General features: G+C 38.2%; 1 protein-coding gene across 1 annotated transcript; it reads right to left on the reverse strand.

Annotated features, from left to right (window-relative positions):
- Window positions 1-2,427: 2,427 nt before the first annotated feature.
- Window positions 2,428-19,590, reverse strand: syt13 (synaptotagmin XIII). Its single transcript, XM_072671697.1, has 6 exons — window positions 19,095-19,590; window positions 13,765-13,972; window positions 12,481-12,618; window positions 10,493-10,812; window positions 7,082-7,208; window positions 2,428-6,166 (listed from the first exon to the last, which is right to left on the reverse strand). The coding sequence occupies exons 1-6, from the start codon at window positions 19,266-19,268 to the stop codon at window positions 5,862-5,864; spliced, it is 1,272 nt and encodes a 423-aa protein (XP_072527798.1). The 5' UTR covers window positions 19,269-19,590; the 3' UTR covers window positions 2,428-5,861.
- Between the last annotated feature and the right edge of the window lie 2,468 nt (window positions 19,591-22,058).

The raw sequence follows: 22,058 nt of genomic DNA on the forward strand, positions 1-22,058 counted from the left end.
TTAGGAGTGTTTTCGACTGTTTTCAGGCACAATTAGTGGAGGTTTGCTTGCTTTCACTCTTACTTGAGCATGTCACTAAATTCGCAACTACAGTGGGCTTGGTTTGTTTTCAGAGTGTTACTTCACCACTCTGTGAGCTCCCACACGTTTCAGTGCCTGGAATCCAGTCATTTCTGCAAGTTGCAGCAATTCATTTGTTGCTCTTCTGTAAAAGGAAAAGCTACGAATTCCTGCTGAATCTGTTTGTACAGTCACACAACAGCTCTTCCTCGTGTTATAATGGCATTCATCGCTAACGCTGCCACTGCTACTCTGTCTGCCTTTTTGAGGCCACCCAGTGGACGTGGCAGCAGTGACTTCACATGCATAACCCTCTATGGAATAAGACAGGGCACCTTTTTGAAAAAAGGGCGACAAAATTCTTACCTATCTCAGATTAAAACATAGAGCGAGAGAGAAACTGAAACTGGGTAAGTATTCATTAAATAAATGTAGCTATTTGAATAAAATTTGGATATTTCACTGAGGTGCTGGAATTGAATTAAACAGAGGTTAGCTAAGTTTTCATTAACAGCCAATGCTGGCGCCAAATTTCCCTGTCAGTATTAGCATATAGCTAGCACATTGTATTAGCATATATGCTAACACTGACAGGAAAATTTGCCATTGAGGTGCTAGTGAGTAGTAGTTTTTAGAGTAAGTTGGACTGTTTAAATGGAGCACTGGCAGACCGGTGAGTGGTGTGTGCCGTTATTGACAGGGTAAGCTACTTTCCATTAGCAGTTAATGCTAGCGCCAAATGATCCCATCAGTGTTAGCCTATAGATAGCAGTGGAGTTCAACTGAATCTCTGCAGCTCCCAATGTGTGAACAGTGTCACACTGGTCACATAGTGCACAATTTGGGTGCAGGAGCCATAATTTAGAAGTTAGCTAGGTACATATTGCAGTAACCTATTTAGGAAATAGAGAGCAATTTGGGATTCATCCCAAGTTATTCTCACAGCGTGACACAAGCAGCAGCATTATTATTATTTTTGTCTTGTCTGACATTATTTGTGAATTTACTGTTTTTCCTGTGTTCAAGTTTATTTACCTAGTCACAGCACCTCCAGCACTTAGCAATAGATTGGCTATGAGTTAATGTCAGTTCGGTCTGCTGGAGCACATACACATCCGCACAGCAGATGGGTACATTCATTGACTTGAAGTTCAATTGCATAGAGTGTGGACAAATTTATAACTCAGGATTAAATAAAAGATTGATTTTTAAAAATGTTTTCTTTGTCATCATAGCTGCTGTCAAAAAGTGGGACAGCAAGGCCACAGAGTGTGAAATTTTGCATGCAGTGGCAAAACATCTGAAGCATGCCCCCCAGGCACGGCCTGGTGGAGAGGACAACATGACATATACTAGCATATAAATGAATGTGCTTGGCCGGCCAGAGTAATCTCTTCAGCTAGCTCAGCACACCATGCAGACTGGACACAAAGAGAAAGACTCCAGAATCTGGAAAGCCTCTGGAATAATTATAACATTTGTTTTTCAACTGAACCAAGGTCACATTCTTGGTATTTATATATCAAAAAGCAGCATAAACTACGTAATTAAAGCATTCTTTGCCATCTTTCTTTTAAACACCTCAGGAGAATTGTGTTAAATCAGTCTCACACCTTGTCCTCTTTTTCATCTACTGAAATGTTTATCAGGGAACCTCTACAGCATTGCCTTAAAGCACCTAGTATCACATGGAACTTTTTTTGTTTGACTGCTTTTGCTTCTGACTACATCCGCTTTCACTAATTGTGCTAAATTAGTTAGTATTCGCATTCACATTAAATCTATGGCATTGTGGAGTCTCTGGGCAAGTCAGCGAAGCTTCTAGGCCAGAGGTGCATATACTTTGAATATTAAAGGTCATCAGGAACTTCTAAATTAGTATTCACTGTTTGGTAGATCTCTAGGGGCTTGATCATGCCTGGTGTGAATGCTAAATTATTCCTTTCAGAATTTTTCTCAGCCGCAGCCTGTTGTGCCTAAGAAGACACAATGTACACAGCCTGTTATGTTACATCAGACTGGGGTGATAATTAATATATGACTAATTCAGCAATCATGGTAAAGGAGGGGGCATAGATGTTTTTTTTTGCACAGATGTGCTGTTATATACTTTTTCATCTATACTTTGTTCACTAGTTTGTTTAATACTATAACCAATGAAATGTTACCTGTCTCCACTTAGCTTTATATAGCATATGAACAGCTTTAATTCCCCACCTGGCTGACCTGTGAGTCATGTATCTAAACAAATCTGATATTATCTGTTGACAAGAACAATTCTAAAAGATACATACATCACACATGGAAAAACATTTTATAGAAAAGAACATTTATTTCACATCAACAATGAAATATATTTGTTCCACAAGAAGACGTCTTTAAGAATGCCTTGAAAATAGTTGAAATCTGAACGTATCGCTCAGCATTTAAGTGTTTTGTAGCATTCAGTGTAACTTTGTGGGAGTAAAAGGGCATTTATTTATTTCTGTATATGTATGTTTAGCCAATTGAAAAGCTTCAGCTCAGGCTAACATGCATGCATAGTAAAACTCAATGGGCTAATCTTGCATGCTTTTTAAGAGTCCACAAGCCAAGCAGCTCTAAGAAATCAAACATTTATTGCTGCATATCTGCTGTAATCTCAGCTACCCTGATCAAATATGTAGGAATACTAGTAATATATTCCAATACCAAAATATATTTTTTAAAACATTGTCAATGGGTTTTTAGAACTATTTGAGAAACGAAAGTACAAAACTATTATCATTATTGCATTCTAAATAAACTTCTCATTAGCATGTATTTTCTGTAATTGATCCGTGACTAATGATAATACTCATTGTAATTACATTCTGAAATATTTGGGGAAACATGTCAGGACATAAATCATTGATCACAGTATTGACCCACTTTCATATGCCTCACTACGGAGTGTAATACTGGCACAACATTAATTACAACCAATCATGATGACTATCATTTATTAACAAAAAAACAAAAATACTTAGGAAAAGGTTAGGACATCATATGCCCTAATAGCTTGCCTTTCCCTTTCCAGCTGAAATAAATCAATTAAATGCTTTCTTTATCTGTCTACCAATATCTCAAATCAACTGTAGAACCTTTCCTGCAATGTTTTGGTCACTGTCATGTTGCAAAGTCCACCTCCACTTAAGCTTCAGTTTTTGTTTTGTTAAAATCTGTTAAAGATCAGTTTTACATATGTATTACTTAATTTAAAAAAAAATCATGGGCTAATGTTGTGCATTAACTGTACATTTACATTAAATGAGTATGAAAAACCAATTGATGCATGTTTATTAAGTTCAGGTTGTTTATCTGAGCTGCAGTGTATAAACATGTCTTAAACAAGTATTAAATACGTATTATGGATGGATTATTTATAGATATGGATTGATTCCAGGTCGTAAAACAAAAGCACACTGAAGGTGAGAGTAGAAACACTCAAGCTGAATGGAAGAACACAGTGTTATATAAGTCAAGCATTACTGCTGTGAGATTATTATTATTATTATGATTATTATTATTATTGTTGTTGTTGTTAGTATTAATAATAATAACAGTAGTTGTAGTAGTAATTATTATTATTATAACAACTTCATCACCACCACCAACTCTAGTGTTATGAGCAGATGAAACCAGTCCAAATAACTAATTTTTTTTTTTACATTTTCTGATTACTAAGAAACATAGACCTACCACCACTGTCAAAAATCTTAATTTTGAGATTTTCAGGTTTTCAGAATTTTAGATTTATATTGATCAATCTTAATTGAAATGTAAAGGCTAAAAATGGACAAGGATTTGATAACAGTGATGATATAAACTAGTCCATCTAAAAAAATTATATTGTGAAAAAGTTCATTGTTGTTCATAACTGAACTCAAAAAGGTATACTGTCATATGTTTTATAGTCATTATACCTTACATTTCAAGCCTGTTTTATTTTTTATGAGTATAGCTTATAGCTCATGACTATCCGAAGATCCAGTATCTCAAATTATTATTATATTTTTAAAAGATCAAACAGATAAGGATGTAGAAATGTCCAGCTTCTGACAAGTATGTTCGTTTATACACTCAGTACTTGGCTGGGGCTCCTTTACCACAGATTACTGCATCAATGCAGCATGTTATGGAGGCAATCAGCTTGTAGCACTGCTTAGATGTTATTGAAACCCAGATTGCTTTAATAGTGGCCTTCAGTCTGTCTGGATGGCCGGGTCGGGTGTTTTTCATCTTTCTCTTAACAATACCCCATCAATTCTCTACTGGTTTGAGGTCTGGAGAGTTTGCTGGCCAGTCAAGTGCGGTAATATCTTGGTCAGTAGTACTGGCACTGTAGTAGCAGAAGTCCTGCTGGAAAAGGAAATCTGCATCTCCCTGAAGTTTGTCAGCAGATGGAAGTATGAAGTCACTAAAATCTCTTGGTAGATGGCTGTATTGACTTTGGAATGAATAAAACACACTGGACCAACCCCAGCAAACGACATGGCACCCCAAACCATCTCAGACTGGGAAAACATCACGCTGCACTTCAGACACCTTGGACCTTGATTTCCAAATGACATGCAAAATTGGACTTCTGAGCAACAATCCAGTATCTGGAGACATGCTATCAATGTAACAAAGAACTTTTTCACGATTTTCAAATATTTTGACATGCACTAGTATATTTATAGTAAATGTGGGATTTCAACATGAAATGTAACCCTATAAAATAACATTTAAACCATTCCTCGCGTTTGGTCCCATTGGCCTCTGAGCTGTCCAGTAATAATTATAATGTATCAGGGAAGCTGCAGGAATCAAGTGTCCTGAGCTCCTTTGGACAAGTTCCATAAAAGCTTTTCAGCCTCCAGGGAGGGAGGAAAGACATTTTTAGAAACAGAGGTAGGCTTTTTTATTTGTTCATCTGCTGAACATGCTAGTACTTGATAAGTCTACCTGCAGTATATCAGTCACACACAGCAGCGATGGTATAGATGGATTTGATTAATTCGGTCACATTAGGAATAAGACAAGACAAGACGCTTGGCGACGATTTTATGCACAGATTTGAGATGAGATTTCTAGTGTATAGAAATAGTGTTTTGTTGGGCCTCAAAACAAAAACCAAATCATTGGTTTGACTACCCAAAATATCCGATAAAAGTTATGCATTACAGATCTTACATTTTTAATCCAGAAATTTAACCTAATCTTTATATTATGTATCTGTGTCATGTGGTTGATTACCACATTGGTAATTGTATGCATTGTGTTTCAAAAAAGATTCAAAATACTGCTGAAGAAAAAATATTCTGAATACTGCATTCTGCATATTTTCTGCATATTTTTCAAGTGAGCAGTATTTTGTTTTGGAATATTCTTTCAATTGTTCAAATGCCCCAGATCCAAAACGATCCAATCATATCTCTCTGTCTAGTCTGTGGGTGAGAGTTAAGCATTACCTATTTCATTCATAGTGACACATTCACAATACTAAAGCTAAATATGGTACTATTTTATACCAGAGTGCTCTAAGCACTATGATCATAATCACACACTTGTATGCTTCTTGTCAGGGTTGTCATTCCCCATGCAACTACAGCAAATTGGTAGCTTGAGATAGATTAGTTAAACATTACTGTAATAATTAATGACTGGCTCTAAAATTCTGATTTACCTTGTATTAGACAGGAATTGAGCAGTGTTGTAAAATCTGTCCAAACATCTAATTATTCATCATGTACAGTTGGCATACATTAGTTATATTGGAGTTTTAAGCGTACATTTTCTCAAGTGTACAGTGGATGCCACATTGCGATCTGTTTGCGTGGGTTATCCAGCATCTGTTGCCAGTGTTGTAGACCAGTACCGGAGGCATGGAGCCCCAGCAGGCAGCGGCCAAGGGGGTGCAGTGTGTTGGGGCTGGCCTGGTTCAGCACCTCTAGGTCTAGGCTAGACTTGGTCAGCAGCTCCCTCGGGAGCTCCAGCATCATCATCTCATTCCACACCGGGTTGATCTTGTGCTTGACGCGCCGTGTCTGCTTCTTCTTCAGCTTTGTGCTCTGGTGCTTTAGTGTCAGCTTCACTGAAAGATCTATAAAATAAAAAAAGGAAAACTATTATATATAACACAAAGCATTATTTATGCATGTAATGCAGTGGTATCAACAGTTAAAACCAGAAGTTTACATACACTATATAAAAAGACACATATGCATTTTTTTTCTCACTGTCTGAAATGAATTTAAATTAAACCTTTTTTAGGTCAGTTAGGGTTACCAAAATTATTATTATATTTGCTAAATGACAGAATAATGAGAGAGGGGATGTTTAAGGCAATTCTTATTACATCTAAATGTTAGTGTGTTATCAAATATAATAGTAGCTTGCTTACTACTTACAACTGCAAAAAAACAAACAAACAATGGTATTGTTGAACAAAATATAAAAATCCATCCACATTCATATGCAAAAGGTTAAACTACATGTATTGGTAATAAATAAAATGTTCAAATACTCTACATAAGACAGGCCTCTGTACATTTAAATGCACAATAAAGTAAATCATAAATGAAGATATGTACATTGACAGCAATTGTATTAATCTGAATCTGATTTTTTATTTTTTCTGGCTGGGGGGGGGGTCATGTACAAAGTTCTGTGTATTTCTTTTTTTAATTCAGTGTTTGCAAAAGTAAGAAGTTTCAGAAGTACTATTAAAAAATAAACAATTCTTAAAATACATTTTGATAATTAAATATTGCATCTGAGCTGATATGCAGCTACTATGCCAATTATGTATTTACTATACACTGGTTTTTACAGGCTCTTTAAAATGGGTCTTGTGATGAAAAATGATTTTTATCAGTAACTATATAAAGCCATACTGTGATGTAATTCATTACTGCAATAACAGCATATGCCTCACACCAACCAACTTCCTTCTCCCCAGTCCACCCCCACAAAGGATTAATGTTTGATATGGTAACTACAAAATGATTAATGGTACCTATATTTTCTTTGAGTTTATCAGACTGCAGTCCTCGTGCTTTCATCACCACCACCCCCAGCCTGTTAGCTGCTGGTAGGTAGCTCAATGACAGCAGCAGCTCCCCCGCTGATGAGGTCACTTCCAGCTGAAGAAAAGACAGGATATTAGCAATACATTTTTGATATTGGAGATGTCACAAGAACAGTAGATTAAACCAGTGATGCATATTAACACATACACATGCAGTCAGTGTGATTTTGCAGATTTAAATGTAGATTTAAAATTAGGGACAATGTAGAGGGACAGTTAAGGCAATATTATTTTCACTGGTTAAAGATAAAATGAACATGCCATAGAAATAGTCAAAATATGTTGATATCAACATATGTTATCCATATGTTGATAGCAACTAATATCACTTTTTAAAAGCAAAAAATAAAACCTTGATTAAATGCAAATCTTTGAAATACAGAAGTGGAACAATAATATACATATATCATAAATCTTTAATAATGTTACAGTGTGGGCCAAAAAAGCCTATGTATCCAAGCATCTAGTAAATATATGGTTGAGGTTGGTTGCTTTCCCTGGCAATGCAGGCTGCAATGTGTTCAGCAAATCCTAATGGATAGTTAATGTGTTTTACAACAAATTGTTTTTAGGAACATATTTTATGAGTTGATAGCCCTGCTCTATGTATTTGTGTGGTCTACCACTTCGAGGCTGAGCTGTTGATGATCCTAGAGACATTAATTTCTCTATAAACCCACCTACAGCTGACTGGGGTATGTCTAGCAGGGCAGATCTATGTTGGTAGACTCTTCAGTACAAGCCAGTCATGTAGTGTATCATTTCACAAGAATCAAACACATATAATTCTTAAAGCCTAATTTATGGCTATGTTTTATTTTGTAAGTGCCTTATACATTTATACCAGAGTTTACATTATTATTATATTATTATTATTATTATATATTTTGTGTATAATGCTTGGATCTGGAAAATTACCATTTTGTTTTAAATCCAATGCTTTAAACGTGAATAGTAAAACAGAAAACCAGCAATTGAATGCACATCAACTGCATATTAAACTACATGTTGTCTCTGACAAAACAAAACCTCATATCTTTAATGATGACCTATGCCTTTTTTTGATCAACCATTATGTATAACGCATGTTTTTAATACAGCAGCATAAAACAAATGCTAATGGTCCTGGCAAATTTGAATGGATCTCATTCATACCAGTGGGGTCACATTAGCATAATTATGATCATGTTACCCTAGTCATTGTAGAAAATCCTGTTGTACAGCACGTTGGTAGGTGGATGAGAATAATTGTGACAGCTCATGATTCCCCCTCTTTAGCACCTGAGCGCAAAAAGTGACGAATGCTATCCGATAATCTGCTCCCTTTTATTTATTTATTTCTTACACATTCTCTCTCTCTCTCTCTCTCTGTGTCTTTCTCTCTCTCCCTCTCTCTGTCTCTCTCTCCCTCTCTTTCTCTCTAGCCTATTTTTATGCATTCATAAACTGCCTCCTGCTGATATTTTTGACACTGAGGAAATATGAATCATCTCACACCATGGATTGAAAAAGAGCCAGCTCAATATTACAGTATAAATGTGTGCATGAGTGTGGGTGTGTGTCTGTGTATGTGAGAGTGAGTGTCTGCCTGTATATGACTCCATTTTCCCATCTGTTGAAGTCTGTAACCATGAGTGTGTGTAAATGTCTTGCTGTATGAACAATAAATCTTTTAGAATGGCACTCATACAGGCCAGTGCGAACTGCGTCATACATGTCGTCACACACACACACACACACACACACACACACACACACACACACACACACACACACACAGAGCACCTTGAAACCCCCTTGAGCAAACTCCACCCCCTCTGCACCATCTCTTTTTTTTCTCTGTCTCTCACTAACTTGCTATTTCAATCTCCTCTTCCATATCTCATTTATATTAAATGCACATGTATTATACAAAATAAAAATACATTATATAACAAAGTAGCCTTTAAAACAACAAATGTAAAAATAATAAATACAAATACATTTCTAGCAGGTCTCTTTCGCTCCCCCTTACCCCCTACCCCCTCCCTCCCCCACTGCACACGCTGGAGCTGCAGGTCTTCTGGGATATGTGATGACGCAGATAGAGATCTCCTGCCCCACCAGCAGATCAGACAGAAGCATTTGGAAGCAGTTGTATGTGTAGTGTGTGTGTGTGTGTGTGTGTGTGTGTGTGTGTTTAAGATAGATGATACTGAAATGTATTCTAAAGCCAACTATAACCATTAAAAGGTGGTAGTGGAGAAAGACTATTCTTGTGATTCTAAAATAATATATTGGTCTAAAACCACTGCGGTTTACATGTTGGCATTATCTAAACCTAACTGAATGAACAGTGTTGTGTGTATGTGTGTGTTGCATTATTAAGATTCTGACCCAGAATTAAAGCATGACGCACCAGCTGATTTATTCATCCCTCAGCGGACTCCTACCCTTCCTCTAAAATCTCGAAAAGGTCATATGCACACACTCCACAAGAACTGTGACTCAGATACACTTAGCAAACATGTAACTATCTTCCTGTTCTGTTCTGTTCTGTTCTGTTCTGTTTATTTACAATGACATCGCTCTAAACAAAGAGAAACACATTAAGTGTGGTAAGTCTTCAAGCGTGGTGAGTAATACACGCTTATTTAATATTCACTTGTTTAACAGGCTTAGAGAATACAAAAGGGTGACAAATTAAAAGGTAAAAGCTGACGAAATTTGTGAATAAACATAATGAGTGCATATTGTACCAACAGGTGGAGGATTGTTTTATAGTGACAAATATAAAAAAAAATGCTATTGAAAGTCCTCATTCATTGACTGTGCTTAACTGATTCAATATGCAAGGGAAAAGTAACAGAAAAGTAACTGTTTCTCATATTGACAATGTCAATGCAGGCCATGGTCAGACTATAACAGTTTTTTTTTTTTTTTTAGAAGTCACCATGATTAACACTATGGTTTGGTACAAACCTTTTAATGCCAAAACCCACCTGTATCCACAATTACTCCGTATGACGCTTTTATAAAAAATTACCCTTATTTGAGTCATTCAGTAATATTTACACATTCTTCTGATCTAGGCGGTCAGCTACAGGGCTGAGTATAGGGCTTGTAGCACAAGTTAAAGATTACTGTTAAACAGTAGAGCGAGCATTACATGAAACACTCCTTCAAGATGTTCTTAATATTACAAAGCTATTGAGAAAGCTGGGGTCCGTCAGCTGTTCTGTATCTGATCACCCTTACCCTCGTCATCTTTCAGTTTCATTGTTGTATTACTGGAAAAAACGTAGTCCGTGCAGATAAAAAAAAATATGACATTTAGACATTTAGGCCAATATTCCTCACCTGTTTGGGTGGCTGCAAGTCAACCCAGCAGTCAGCATCTGACATCATGCCCACATCAGCCAGTTTGAACCTCACAGTGCCCAGAGTTGAGTTCTGGGAGAAACGGTCACAGCTGTGTAAGGTCAATGACACCTCTCCCTCCATGCCCTCTGTGCCTTCCGTACTACAGCCGCTGGGCAGGGCGAACACCAAGGACTCACTCCACTGGACCCGTGCTGATAGCTTGCGCACTGCTGTCTGAGAATGCTTTTGTTCTTCGGAAGCACTCACACAACCCGACACATACCCTTCGCAACCAGCCTCTACAGTAATGTGCTCCGCTTCAGAGAGGAAGAGGGAGTGAAAGAAACGGAAAAAGACGAAGAGAAAAGAAATTATATTAATTAATAGATACTAAGATTCTCATTTAAGCCTCCTTACTTTATTCATTCATTCCCTTCCTCCTTCTATTTTTCTTCTTTCAGAGAAAAGAGGTGATTCAGCGTGGTGATTTTTTTTCTGCTCTGCACAGATATGATGGCTTGAAGTATTGGCTTGATTCAGAATAGCTCAAATCAATCCTATGATGCATACTGATGTCTGCAGTTATTCTAGAGGTATTATGTAAGTGAATGATGTCTTACTTCATAAATGTCCTACTTTTAATTGTGTAAGAGATTCTAATTTGCATTGCAAAATACCAAATGACATGTCAATGGGAAACATCTTAAGCATATATTAAGTATGATGGAATAAGATTATAAATCAGGTTACGTTTAGGGTGGAGAAAAAAAGCACTTTGGGCTTCAAAATATGTTTGCCCTATTGAAGGCTACACGGCTGCCTTAAGGCAACAGATGCATTTTCCAATTGCACCCTCAGAATGGGATTAAGAGCAGTGCCGATGTGCCTCTCTGAACTCAATAACCCATCTCTAGTTATCAGTGCTGAGAGACTGCAGGCAGACAGAGCTAAACTGCACTCAGAGTATCGAATACTGCTTTCTATTTTTATGGTGCAGGAGCTGATTGGCTGATTCAGTTTCAACATTTAGCAGCTTGTGCTTCCTGAGATGCAAACCACTGACCAATTTTGTGTCATAAATGCTTTTGGCATGCACATATGCATTTTCATATGCAAGACTGTGTCTGTTTACAATTGTGATAGTTTTAACAGCATTTATATTAAATATATTTAAATTAAATATGTCATCATTTAGAATACATTATCAGAGATTGAGTAACAACAGGATCTCTGACATTATCTTTGGATTGGCAGCTGTGTTAAATAAGCTGTGTAAAATTCTGTGCATGCATCAGTTGTAACAAACTAAATACATTTCTGGAAATATGTATTTTATACTAAAGGAGGCAAAACAGAGTAGTGCTTCAGACCCCAGCAGCACGAAACAACAACAGAAGAGTAGATAATAAGCATGCTGCAGGCATAATTAGGCCTTAACTACTGGTCAGGTCGGTGACCACAGCAACCATTCAAGATCACTTTGGATGTGTGTGCGCATAAATATATTTACAGCTATGACAAGGTCTTTACTGGTATGTGTATAGGGTGTGTAGCCAATGTGTAAACGTTAGCAGGTGTTAGGGGTGTAAAAATGCATTAATACATTGGATGCCTCAGACTGAATGTTTGAGATGTAAGATTCAACTGCACAGATTTTGCAGTAAGCATTTCTAAGTAGTCGCTCACTGTAATTAACTTAAACGGCACAGTGTATAGTCTACATTCCACCACTGTGTAAAACTACAGTTTGATGGTTTAATATTCAGTATACTGTAACATAAATAGCATTGTGCATTAATTAATTTTCAATAGAATTATAATCTAATCAGTTCCTTGTAAAAGCCAGAGATTTACACCCCTAACAAATATTTTGATTCTAGTGGACAGAGCGGTTTACAGAAGCAGTGTGATCAATGTATTTTGGGAAGTAGGAAGTGTGTTACTGTCTGTAATGGCAGTCTGTTATGTGTGTGTATGTGTGTTACCCTCTATAATAGTGATGTGCAGCTCTCTGTTCTGGCTGTGTAGACGGAGGGAAAAGTGCAGTTTTGGGTGCAGGACAGAACTGCTGCTTGTCATGGCGCTTGACTGCTCAACAGCACAGGGTGTCTCATCTGCAGAATCTGTGAGAAATCAGTTTTTAGAATTCAATTATAAATAGGCCCTTTTCCCAAATCTCGAGATCATCTCCAACAGAAAGCGGTTGAAAGAAAAGAATAGCACGGCTTGCTGAAACATACACGTATAAACAAAAGGGCAATTTTAAGGTCAGCAAAAATGAGATCACATCCATGTATTGTACAATAGGTTCATCATGTACTGCAGACTCCTTTATTTTTTTTATGTAACCTGTTTTATCACAGTTAAGGGGTTAACTCGCTTGATCATTGGTATTCAGTCTGTCAATTACGTTTAAAGAGACTGGTTTGATGAGGGTTGGGAATGTGGTGAAGAATCACTTAATGGGATAATTTAACTGTAGCATCCTTACATATAGTGCCACCCAATTCTAAAGGAAACCTATAGCTAAAAGCATTAACAGCTTATCAAAGCATTATAGCACTATAGTAACCTTAACATAGTTAGGTTTACAGCATCTTTGAAGTCACAGGAGGTGGAGCACTAAAGCAGCCTTTCTTAATCTTGCCCCTAGCGACCCACAAACAAGGCACGGTTTCGAGTAATTCTTGACTCAATACATCTTATCCAGCTCATCAGCTGATTATTAAGCTCCTAATGAGCTGGATCTAGTGTGTTTGGCCAGTCGATAATTGCAACTGTTCAGTGCTGTGGGTCACCGAAAAGATTAAGAAACACTGCATTAAAGTAAAAAAGGTATAGAATAAACAGGGTAACACTTTACATTAATCCTATCCTTGTAGCTTAGAGGTATGCTCTGATGACATTGACATTCTGCCATAATTTAACTACATTCTGTGTCCACTGGGACAAGAGCAGCCAATAAACACATCTCTACCTACACAAAATACAGCTTCATATGTTTTTCCTTACCTTGAGACAAAAATATGAATAGATGTGATCACTGTTAATGGTTATCACTTTGAATATCAGAGCAGAATGTTTGGGACTTATCCCAAGCCTGTGCCAAGCAATAAGCAATAGCAGAACACCATGAGGTAAAAGCCCTGTCATTAGTATCTGCATAATTACAGATAGTTTTCTATGTAGTTTATCATAGTTTTAGAAACTAAAGCAAGAGCTAAATGGTGTGGCGTATTTCCGTGGCGTCGGGTTGGAGGTGTTTTTACCTTGCCGAGAAACAGAAAAGACCTCTCCGTCTCCCTCCATCTCTTCATTACAGTATTCAGGTTTGTCCATGGCCTTGTCAGTGGTGACTGCATGCTCACTGTAATTAATGATCTCCGGTGATGTGACGGATGGTTTAGGGTTGTAGATTTTAGGGAATTTCAGCAGCGTTTGAGGCTGGATTGGCTCTGTGGATTTCTGCACACTAAACTGAGTCATGGAACAAAAAGAAAAACAGAAGATTCAAATCATTTTATGGTAGATAAAAAGGAAATACAATAAATGACAGTTGGCAGTTCATTGGGTTTACAGTTACTGGTCAGCACCTATTCATTAGTCAACATTGATGGACTATGTACTTCTTGAGACAGCTCAAGAAATTCAACCTGCCACAGACCCTGATGATCCAGTTCTACACAGCGATCATCGAGTCCATTATCACAGCCTCCATAACTATCTGGTTTGGTTCCTCCACCTCACAAGAAAGAACCAAACTCCAGCGCATCATCAGGACAGCAGAGAGGATCATAGGATGTAACCTGCCATCACTTCAGCAGATCTACTCCAGCAGGATGAGGAAGCGGGCTGGCAAGATTACATCTGACCCCTCACATCCTGGACACCTCCTCTTCCAGACACTCCCCTCGGGTAGAAGACTGCGGTCCATCAAAACCAGCACAACACGTCATGCTAACAGCTTCTTCCCCAGAGCTGTAGCACTCCTCAATCACAGTGGTCACCTCCCACTGTAAACCTCTAAACTTACAACTGAACTGTACCAAACCGGACTGAACAGTTATTTGCACTCTGCCTATTTTGCACTATGACTATTTGCACACCTGTACAGATGTCCTTTTCTTTTCTGTAAATACATCTTTCAGCTCTTTATTACCTTTATTACCTTTAGTACTTTCTACTTTTTTTTAATTTATCCCCTACCCTATTTATTGTTTAGTGTCATTTTCCTTTAGTTTAAGACTGTGTTCTGTGTTTCTTTGTTACTGTCATGCGTGTTGCTCTCACCAAGACAAATTCCTTGTATGGGTAACATACTTGGTGAAATAAAGAGATTCTGATTCTGATTCTGATTCTGATTCTATTCCCAGTGCACCAGTGACACCAACATGGCAGTGGTATGTGTGTGTTTAAGGTTAGGGTTCTATGGTAAGCATTTGCCAATGAGCTTTTTCATTCCCTTTTTCAATTTCTCTTGTCAGCAGTGGTGATAAAATGGCCTTTTAAGGGTGGTCCATAAACGAGTCCATAAATATATGGACTAGTCCCCAAATAACATATGTAATTAGAACTCGTCATAGTTGACTTGGTCAACTGCTTCACTCCCACTCCTTGCTCAGACTCCTGGGACCAATTTAGAACTGATTATGAATTCTTTCCCTCCTCTCCAGGACTGGGGACTAGGGACAGTTAATCTAAAAGTTGTCTGCATCTGGGCTCCTGAAAATACCATTCCTTTGTCTCTTTGTATCATCGCATGTCCACCCAACATTTTTCCCACAGGCAATCAATCATATATATATTTTTGTACAATTGTCAAAGAAAATGTATCAAAAAGAACAACATACGCTTCAGATTACTGTAAGATTTTCACCCCTTAAAGTGTAGTCCGTTAAAATTTTGATACAGTCTTTTCTGCTGGTTGCTCATTTCATTTGATATGAATGAAAACTCAGTAGTAAGGATGTCACAGGAACCGATACAGCAGCAATTCAGTGAATTCTGAAAACGTGACGCTATGTTTTCTATGGTACTGAAGGTACCGCAAACTACCACAGCCGCCATGGATTGGTGAGATTTGGCAATGTTTTCCCCAGAACTGACAATGTCAGCATAATAAGCCTATATGTGTAGGAGACATCAGATGCAAAGGATAGAAGAAAAATGCTAATATGCAGGGTGACCATATTTTGGTTTTGCCATGTAGGACCATTGCAAAGTGTATGTGCAAGGATGGGATATCTCTAAAACAATGCAACTATGTAAATGAATACATATTTAAATAGCATATATATTTATTTTACATAACTTTATGAAGATTCACATCTTCAGCAAGTTTTTTGAACTTGCAGAATATTTAGTCTACTTGGTTCTTCTGAACGTTTAAGCATTTTTTGGGTTGTGCTGCCAGCTGCCAGCAGAGGGCAAATGCAGTGAGGCACTATTAATCTGGGAGACTCAAAGTCCCAGAATACCAATGGATAATCAGTGCCAGTAGTGATAATATGCTTGACTAAGTGTGCGTCCTCTCCCACAGTTCATAACACACTCATTGTCCCTACAACAATATTTATTATACACAACTATTATAAAAATCTATTTATAATGAAAGTAAATCTCATAGATCCAGATCTGTACACAGAATTTAAGGTGAGTGTTTCCTGAAAATGTTCATAAACTGCAAACAGCCGTAGTCGGTATCAAAGGTTTCTGTTTTACAAGCAGCAAGCATTAAATTGAGTGAATATTTTTGTCCATTTTTTTTTGTCTATTGCGGCATAGTGGTATAAAATCAGAATGTCTGATTGACATGACAAATTTTTTTCATTACCTGAGCAATACAGAAAGCTATTCTGCAAAAATAGCATATTTTAAATGGATTGTTTTTCTGTCACAAGAACCAACTTATTTAAATGTCTGTCTATTCCATCTACAACTGTTTAGCTCCAGCTATTCATATCACAACTCTCAATAGTGTTTTAGGATAGACTGCTTGTTTAATAAGGTACCAACCCATATCAGAACAGCTCATTATCAGTATTAAAGGCACAGTTACAAAACAGCCTGTTTAAATAGAGCAATAAAGAATTTGCAAAATGGACCTAAAACAACACAAATAAAAAGGCATCAAAGGGGAGTTGATAAGAACAACAATGCTATGGCAAACATTTGATTTGAGGTTGACATTTTTTAAGTCTTCAGGAGACAGTTGTCTCCATCAGATCTCCTTTATATAGAGTTATGCAGCGAGAGCATCACTGAATTATTTACACCCTGCTGAATTCTTCCTCTCCAATGTGAACATTTTCATACTTTTGTGTTGTGTCTCAAATGAAAATCTGAAACAAAATCCTATGTATTCATCAAATTAATAAACATAACCTTTCCCCCAATGTATTCCCCCAATGTTTCCCCCTTCTAATAAATACATTCAGCTACTTTTAAGTTGTATCCATAGCTGACACAGGTGTGCAAATGCTTATCTAGCAACTATATAGAACAGAAGATAAACATGAAGGTACTGGCACCATTTCTAATGCCAGGTGCTACAGGGGTATAAAGCCAGCATGTGTCCCCTGGAAGGATTGAGCTCCATCCAATACTTTTGGGATGTCTTGTCACTGAATGCAAATAAGTCCTCAAAGCAATGTTCCATTCCCTAAACAGTAGAGACAATTACTCAAAAAAAAAACATTTCCATTGTACACAGTACATATCACATTGATGTTAGAGGTGCAGCAGACAGCCGATCAATAGTGCTACATTTTACAAACTATGTAGCACTATATGTACAATTGTTTCACTGCACAGCGTTGCATACACTTATGCAGAACAAATTATGTTGTCATATATATATATATATATATATATATATACACACACACACACACACACACACAATATAGCTAAAAATGGATGGCTGTCACTTGGGTTTCCCTTTTTAAAAAATGTAATTATGTGCGCACACAAAACAATGTCCACTGTGGGATGCAGTGGCAGGCTTGTCAAGGCCCATTAGCTGCCTAATTAACATTAGGTATTATGTAATATAACGTTTCTCATTGTGCTGCAGGGTTCTCCTCCAACCAGGCACACTCAATCAGTCTGCTTGTTATGAGTAGGCAATTATTTGTGAATGCATTGGCTCCTAGACAAAATAATGAAATACTGGATTGATAATTAATCCAATTAGGTCTCACTGTTACTTTGGAAATGTAGCTTATGTACAAACTGAGCAAATATGCCAAGACACAGATACAAAGAACCATCTGACTGAAGATTGTTGTAAAAACTTTTTTCCATTTGAGATTTACTTTTTGTGCACTTCATGGAGTAGCCCTTTTTGTGAAGCAGTCAGTTTTTGAAATACAGTTGAAGGTGAATTCAATTGAACTGTTAAAATGGCTTTATATGATATTGGTTCTATATGAAATTATATATTAATTAAATTATAAATTAGATATTTCTATAGAAACCTTTTTTTCACAATTGTCTGAAACATTTGATGCCAAACTAACTTATGTAACCATTAAAAATGTACCACCTGTGTAGTGAATGAGTGACCACTTCAGTGTTGAAGGAACAGAACATAAGGTGGGGTTAAAAACAAACAAAAAACAGCAGCTTCCCTTGTGCCCCCCCCCCCCCCCCCTTGTGCTCCCCCTTGTGCTCCCCCTTGTGCTCCCCCTGTGCTCCATAACTCACCAGCCAGACACAAGAATGGACACTGCGCATAATCACATTTAATGGTTAAACACAGCCCATCATCGATCATGAGAAGGATAAAATCTAGTTCTTAGTGATGGACACCCCCCCCCACCATGCTGCTTCTGTTGTCAAAAAAAAACCAACAACCCAGCCTGAAATTACAGCAAGCGGCACATCCTCTCTCTGTAGGTAAAGTCAAAATTTTATAAATCCGTTCAAGTGAACAGTGAAGTGAGCGAGAACATCCTGTAATAATGCTTCTCTCTGGATGCCACTGTTGGCTTTCACCGGGATGTAATTACTACTAACTCATAGGCAATTCAACACTGAATGTTTGTTTTATTCAATCATCCAGATTAATGCTGTCTCCCTCTCCCATTTAGAGTGTAATTGATGCATGTTCAGAGTTTGCAATACATTGTTTCAGACTTGATGTCTGTCTAGACAGACCAGCAGGTTGTTTGAATATAGCATGTATTTGCTACAGCCTCAGATGACCAATTAGTTTTAACCTTCTTTATGCAAATAGGCCAGATAGATATGTCCACATGACTCCTTCACCTGAGGCTGTGACAAAAGGTGTGTGTGTGTGTGTGTGTGTGTGTGTTTGTGACCCAAGAATGGACGGGTTCAGTCATGTCTTTCTTACTCATCTGTGTGCATTTTTACATGATCCTGTTTTTTTTAAATGGAACTGTTCAATTTAAGTGAGGGGACATGATACAAGCTTTTATTACTACAGCAATGGCTTGTTTACATTATCCTGTTTATGTGAAGTGATTAAGTGTACATCGATCCCTTTCACTTGTTCTGGTGTATTTACAACATTTCACTTCTTTTGTTAATCTCTCTCCCTCTCTCTCTCTGTGTGTGTGTGTGTGTGTCTTACCTGTGTAAGTGTGTGCAGGATGCTGGTTTTTCCTTTCTCAGGGTCTGCACAGTCTCCTCGTTCCAGTTTTCCTTTCTTGCAGTTCCTGCAGAGCAGCGAGAGGCCACAAAGCGTGAGTGCTCCGGACACCGTCCCTAGGGTGGCCCCAAGCACTGCTGCCACAGAAATGAACATCTGCACTGCCCCTCGTCCGGATCTTCGCCAATGATGAAATTACGAGAAAATGATGGTAAAGGAGCTGGAATTTTACTCCTGTAAGGTCATTGTGAGCGTGACGAGTGAAAAAAAGACTGAAACCAACCAGAGGAGAGAAGACAGGTGACAGGAAGAAAGGGAGCGAGCGCACAAACCAGCAGACAGCTGAAGGGATGAGGCAGATGAGGCAGTACCACGTGTGTGTGCATGCGTGTGTGATGTGCCGTTCTGTCTGATACGTGCACAGTCAAGCAGACGGCACCAGAGAGGGAGAGAGAGAGACGAGGGGAAAAAAGGGAGACGTGGTGGAGAGGGAGGGCTTTGAGGACAGGCTATCTATTCTCAATAAGGATGAATCTGTCACGCTCACCCCACCCCCTAACGTGTGTGTTCTGACGTCAGAGCTGCATGAAATCACCTTCAGAGTTCTACATCATTCTCATATATGCATAACAATACAAGTTCTATTAATCACGCCCCATCAAACCTCTTAAATGGAAAAAGCTGATTATCTAGACACAAGCCGTTGCCATAGAAACAACCCCATGCCTCATTCTCTCCTTCCGACTTGCCATTCCTTAAAAGACCAGAACTTATGAGGTCAGATAACTTCAATAATGGCACGGAACAGACAGCAGTGCTGGATATGAAGCGCAGAGTTTTGCTTCCTTTCTATCTTTTTTTTTTACATACCACATTTCATAAAGCTCCACTGACTGTATCATCCAACACAATACAAATTAGCACCAATCTTCAGAACAAAAACATTTCGATCTAGATTGAGTGCACAATTAGCTTTTAAGAAATAAAGCCTTAAACTAACATTTCATAAGAGTGCTCCATAATGTGAACATGGTGTTTTCTGCTGCCCTCTTGAGGGCAGAAAAGCAACATTTGTAGTGAAAACCACTACTAGACAGATTTCTTTTACTTTACTTCGTTTGTCAGTCAGCTAACACCACTTGATGTCATAGTTTTAGGTATGGACACATGACATGCTAAAGTTGGTGTTTGGTTACACAAAGATGATGGTGTATAAAGATCATACAGGTTGTGGTCTGAAAAGCAAGTAAATAGTTATGTGCTCTGGCATTTTTCCCTTTTCAATCGCTTTCATAGGTTTGTCAAGGTGAAACCCCCACTTCTTCGAAGAAAAATTTTCTGGGTCTGAGGAGGCCAGGGGCTAGTTGCGTACCCTTGACTACTCTTTTATGCAAGCTTTGTGATTTGATTAGCCACGTTAAGCTTTGTACCCTTTTTGCCTCCATTAGTTGGCTCATGCCAGTCTGACTGTGCATGTTTGGTTGTATGAGCACAGTTTAATTATCATATTTTACTATATCACTATTACTATATTACTTTCTGGGTTCTGGACTGGTAAGATGGGCATCCCCTTGTACATTTTACAGCATGTAGGCACCCAATGTATAGACCTATTGGGTAAAGGATGGCACAGACCTCCTGTATTTTCGTCAGGGTGGCTAGCCGAATCCAAAAGGAAAAGCAAATCTTTGCAAACAGGTGGTATGAGCCTGGGTGCTACAATGTTTAAGATCCTGTAGCAAGAGCTTAGTTACTGGATGGACTGGGTCTAGAACTACTGAGAGCAGTGTGGTCAATCCACACAGCTGTTCTTCAAGATGGTCACATAGTGACAGCTCTAAATGCTTCAGAAGATGTTGGTAAAATGCGGGCCTGAGCTCTTCTCAAGATCAGTCTCTCTGTGTTTGGCAGTTGCAGTGAGACAGGTGCTTGTAATGTAACATTACAGTTAGATGTTTGTGTTGAAAAACGGTTTTAATATTAAGGGCTAAAACAATAAACAGTCAGTGTACAGGCAAGGGTCAAAACCAGCAAGAAACCTGTCCCAAATACAGGCACTTTTTGTCAAAAGTGGTACATCCAGGGCAAAAATGGCCAAGAGACAGGAATAAACACTCTGTATGTGTGTATGTGTTAAGTGGCACTATTTTTGGTTTTTCTACTTTCGAAAAAAAAAAAAAAACTAGTGTCACCATTTCATTTCCAATTTAAAAGTCAATACAGTTTACAAAAAAATAAATGAAATAAATACCACAAAATAAATATTCAACAAGTCCAGAATAAATAAAAAATCTTTACTAAAACAGTCTCTTTGTGTAGGACCAGGGTGAGCCACTATCAAGCTGGCACCACCCTGCTGCCCAGAAGTTGCTCACGTCTTTCCGGTCCTGCATGAGAGATTTTGCATTAGTTAGAATGTAAGTTCTTTTTTAAGATCATATTTTCTTAAAAGTTTCTTAAGAGATGAGTGTTCTAGAATCAATATATAAAATATTTAATCTGCGCAAGTACGACCCCATCCAGAACTTTGCCATTGCTGGCAAATATTTGAATGTTGCCAGCTGACATTTATAGATGGAGGGTTAGATGGAGTATGGTGTCCAAAAATGAAAACGACAGAGAGAATCTGCAATGACATTTAATTGGCCCGGGACATGAACAGCTCTAAGGATGTATTTATGTAGTACTGAATGCCAAGTGAGACGACGGATGAAGTGTGTGAGTGACTTATTGATGACATGAACAGCGGCAGAGTTATCGAGGTGGATTTGTATTGCCTTTCCTGTCCACTCATGGCCCCAAAGAAGGGTGGCGATAACGATCAGGTAGAGCTCCCAGAGGGCTAAAGAATCGTCGAGCCCGGTCTTTAGTTAAATGAACTGTGCAGGCCAGGGGGAGGCGAACCAGTGGCCATTGTTATAGGCGCTAAAGCTGGTAGAAGGAGCA

The sequence above is a fragment of the Salminus brasiliensis genome, chromosome 25 (genome assembly GCF_030463535.1).
Source record: "Salminus brasiliensis chromosome 25, fSalBra1.hap2, whole genome shotgun sequence".
Taxonomy (NCBI): domain Eukaryota; kingdom Metazoa; phylum Chordata; class Actinopteri; order Characiformes; family Bryconidae; genus Salminus; species Salminus brasiliensis.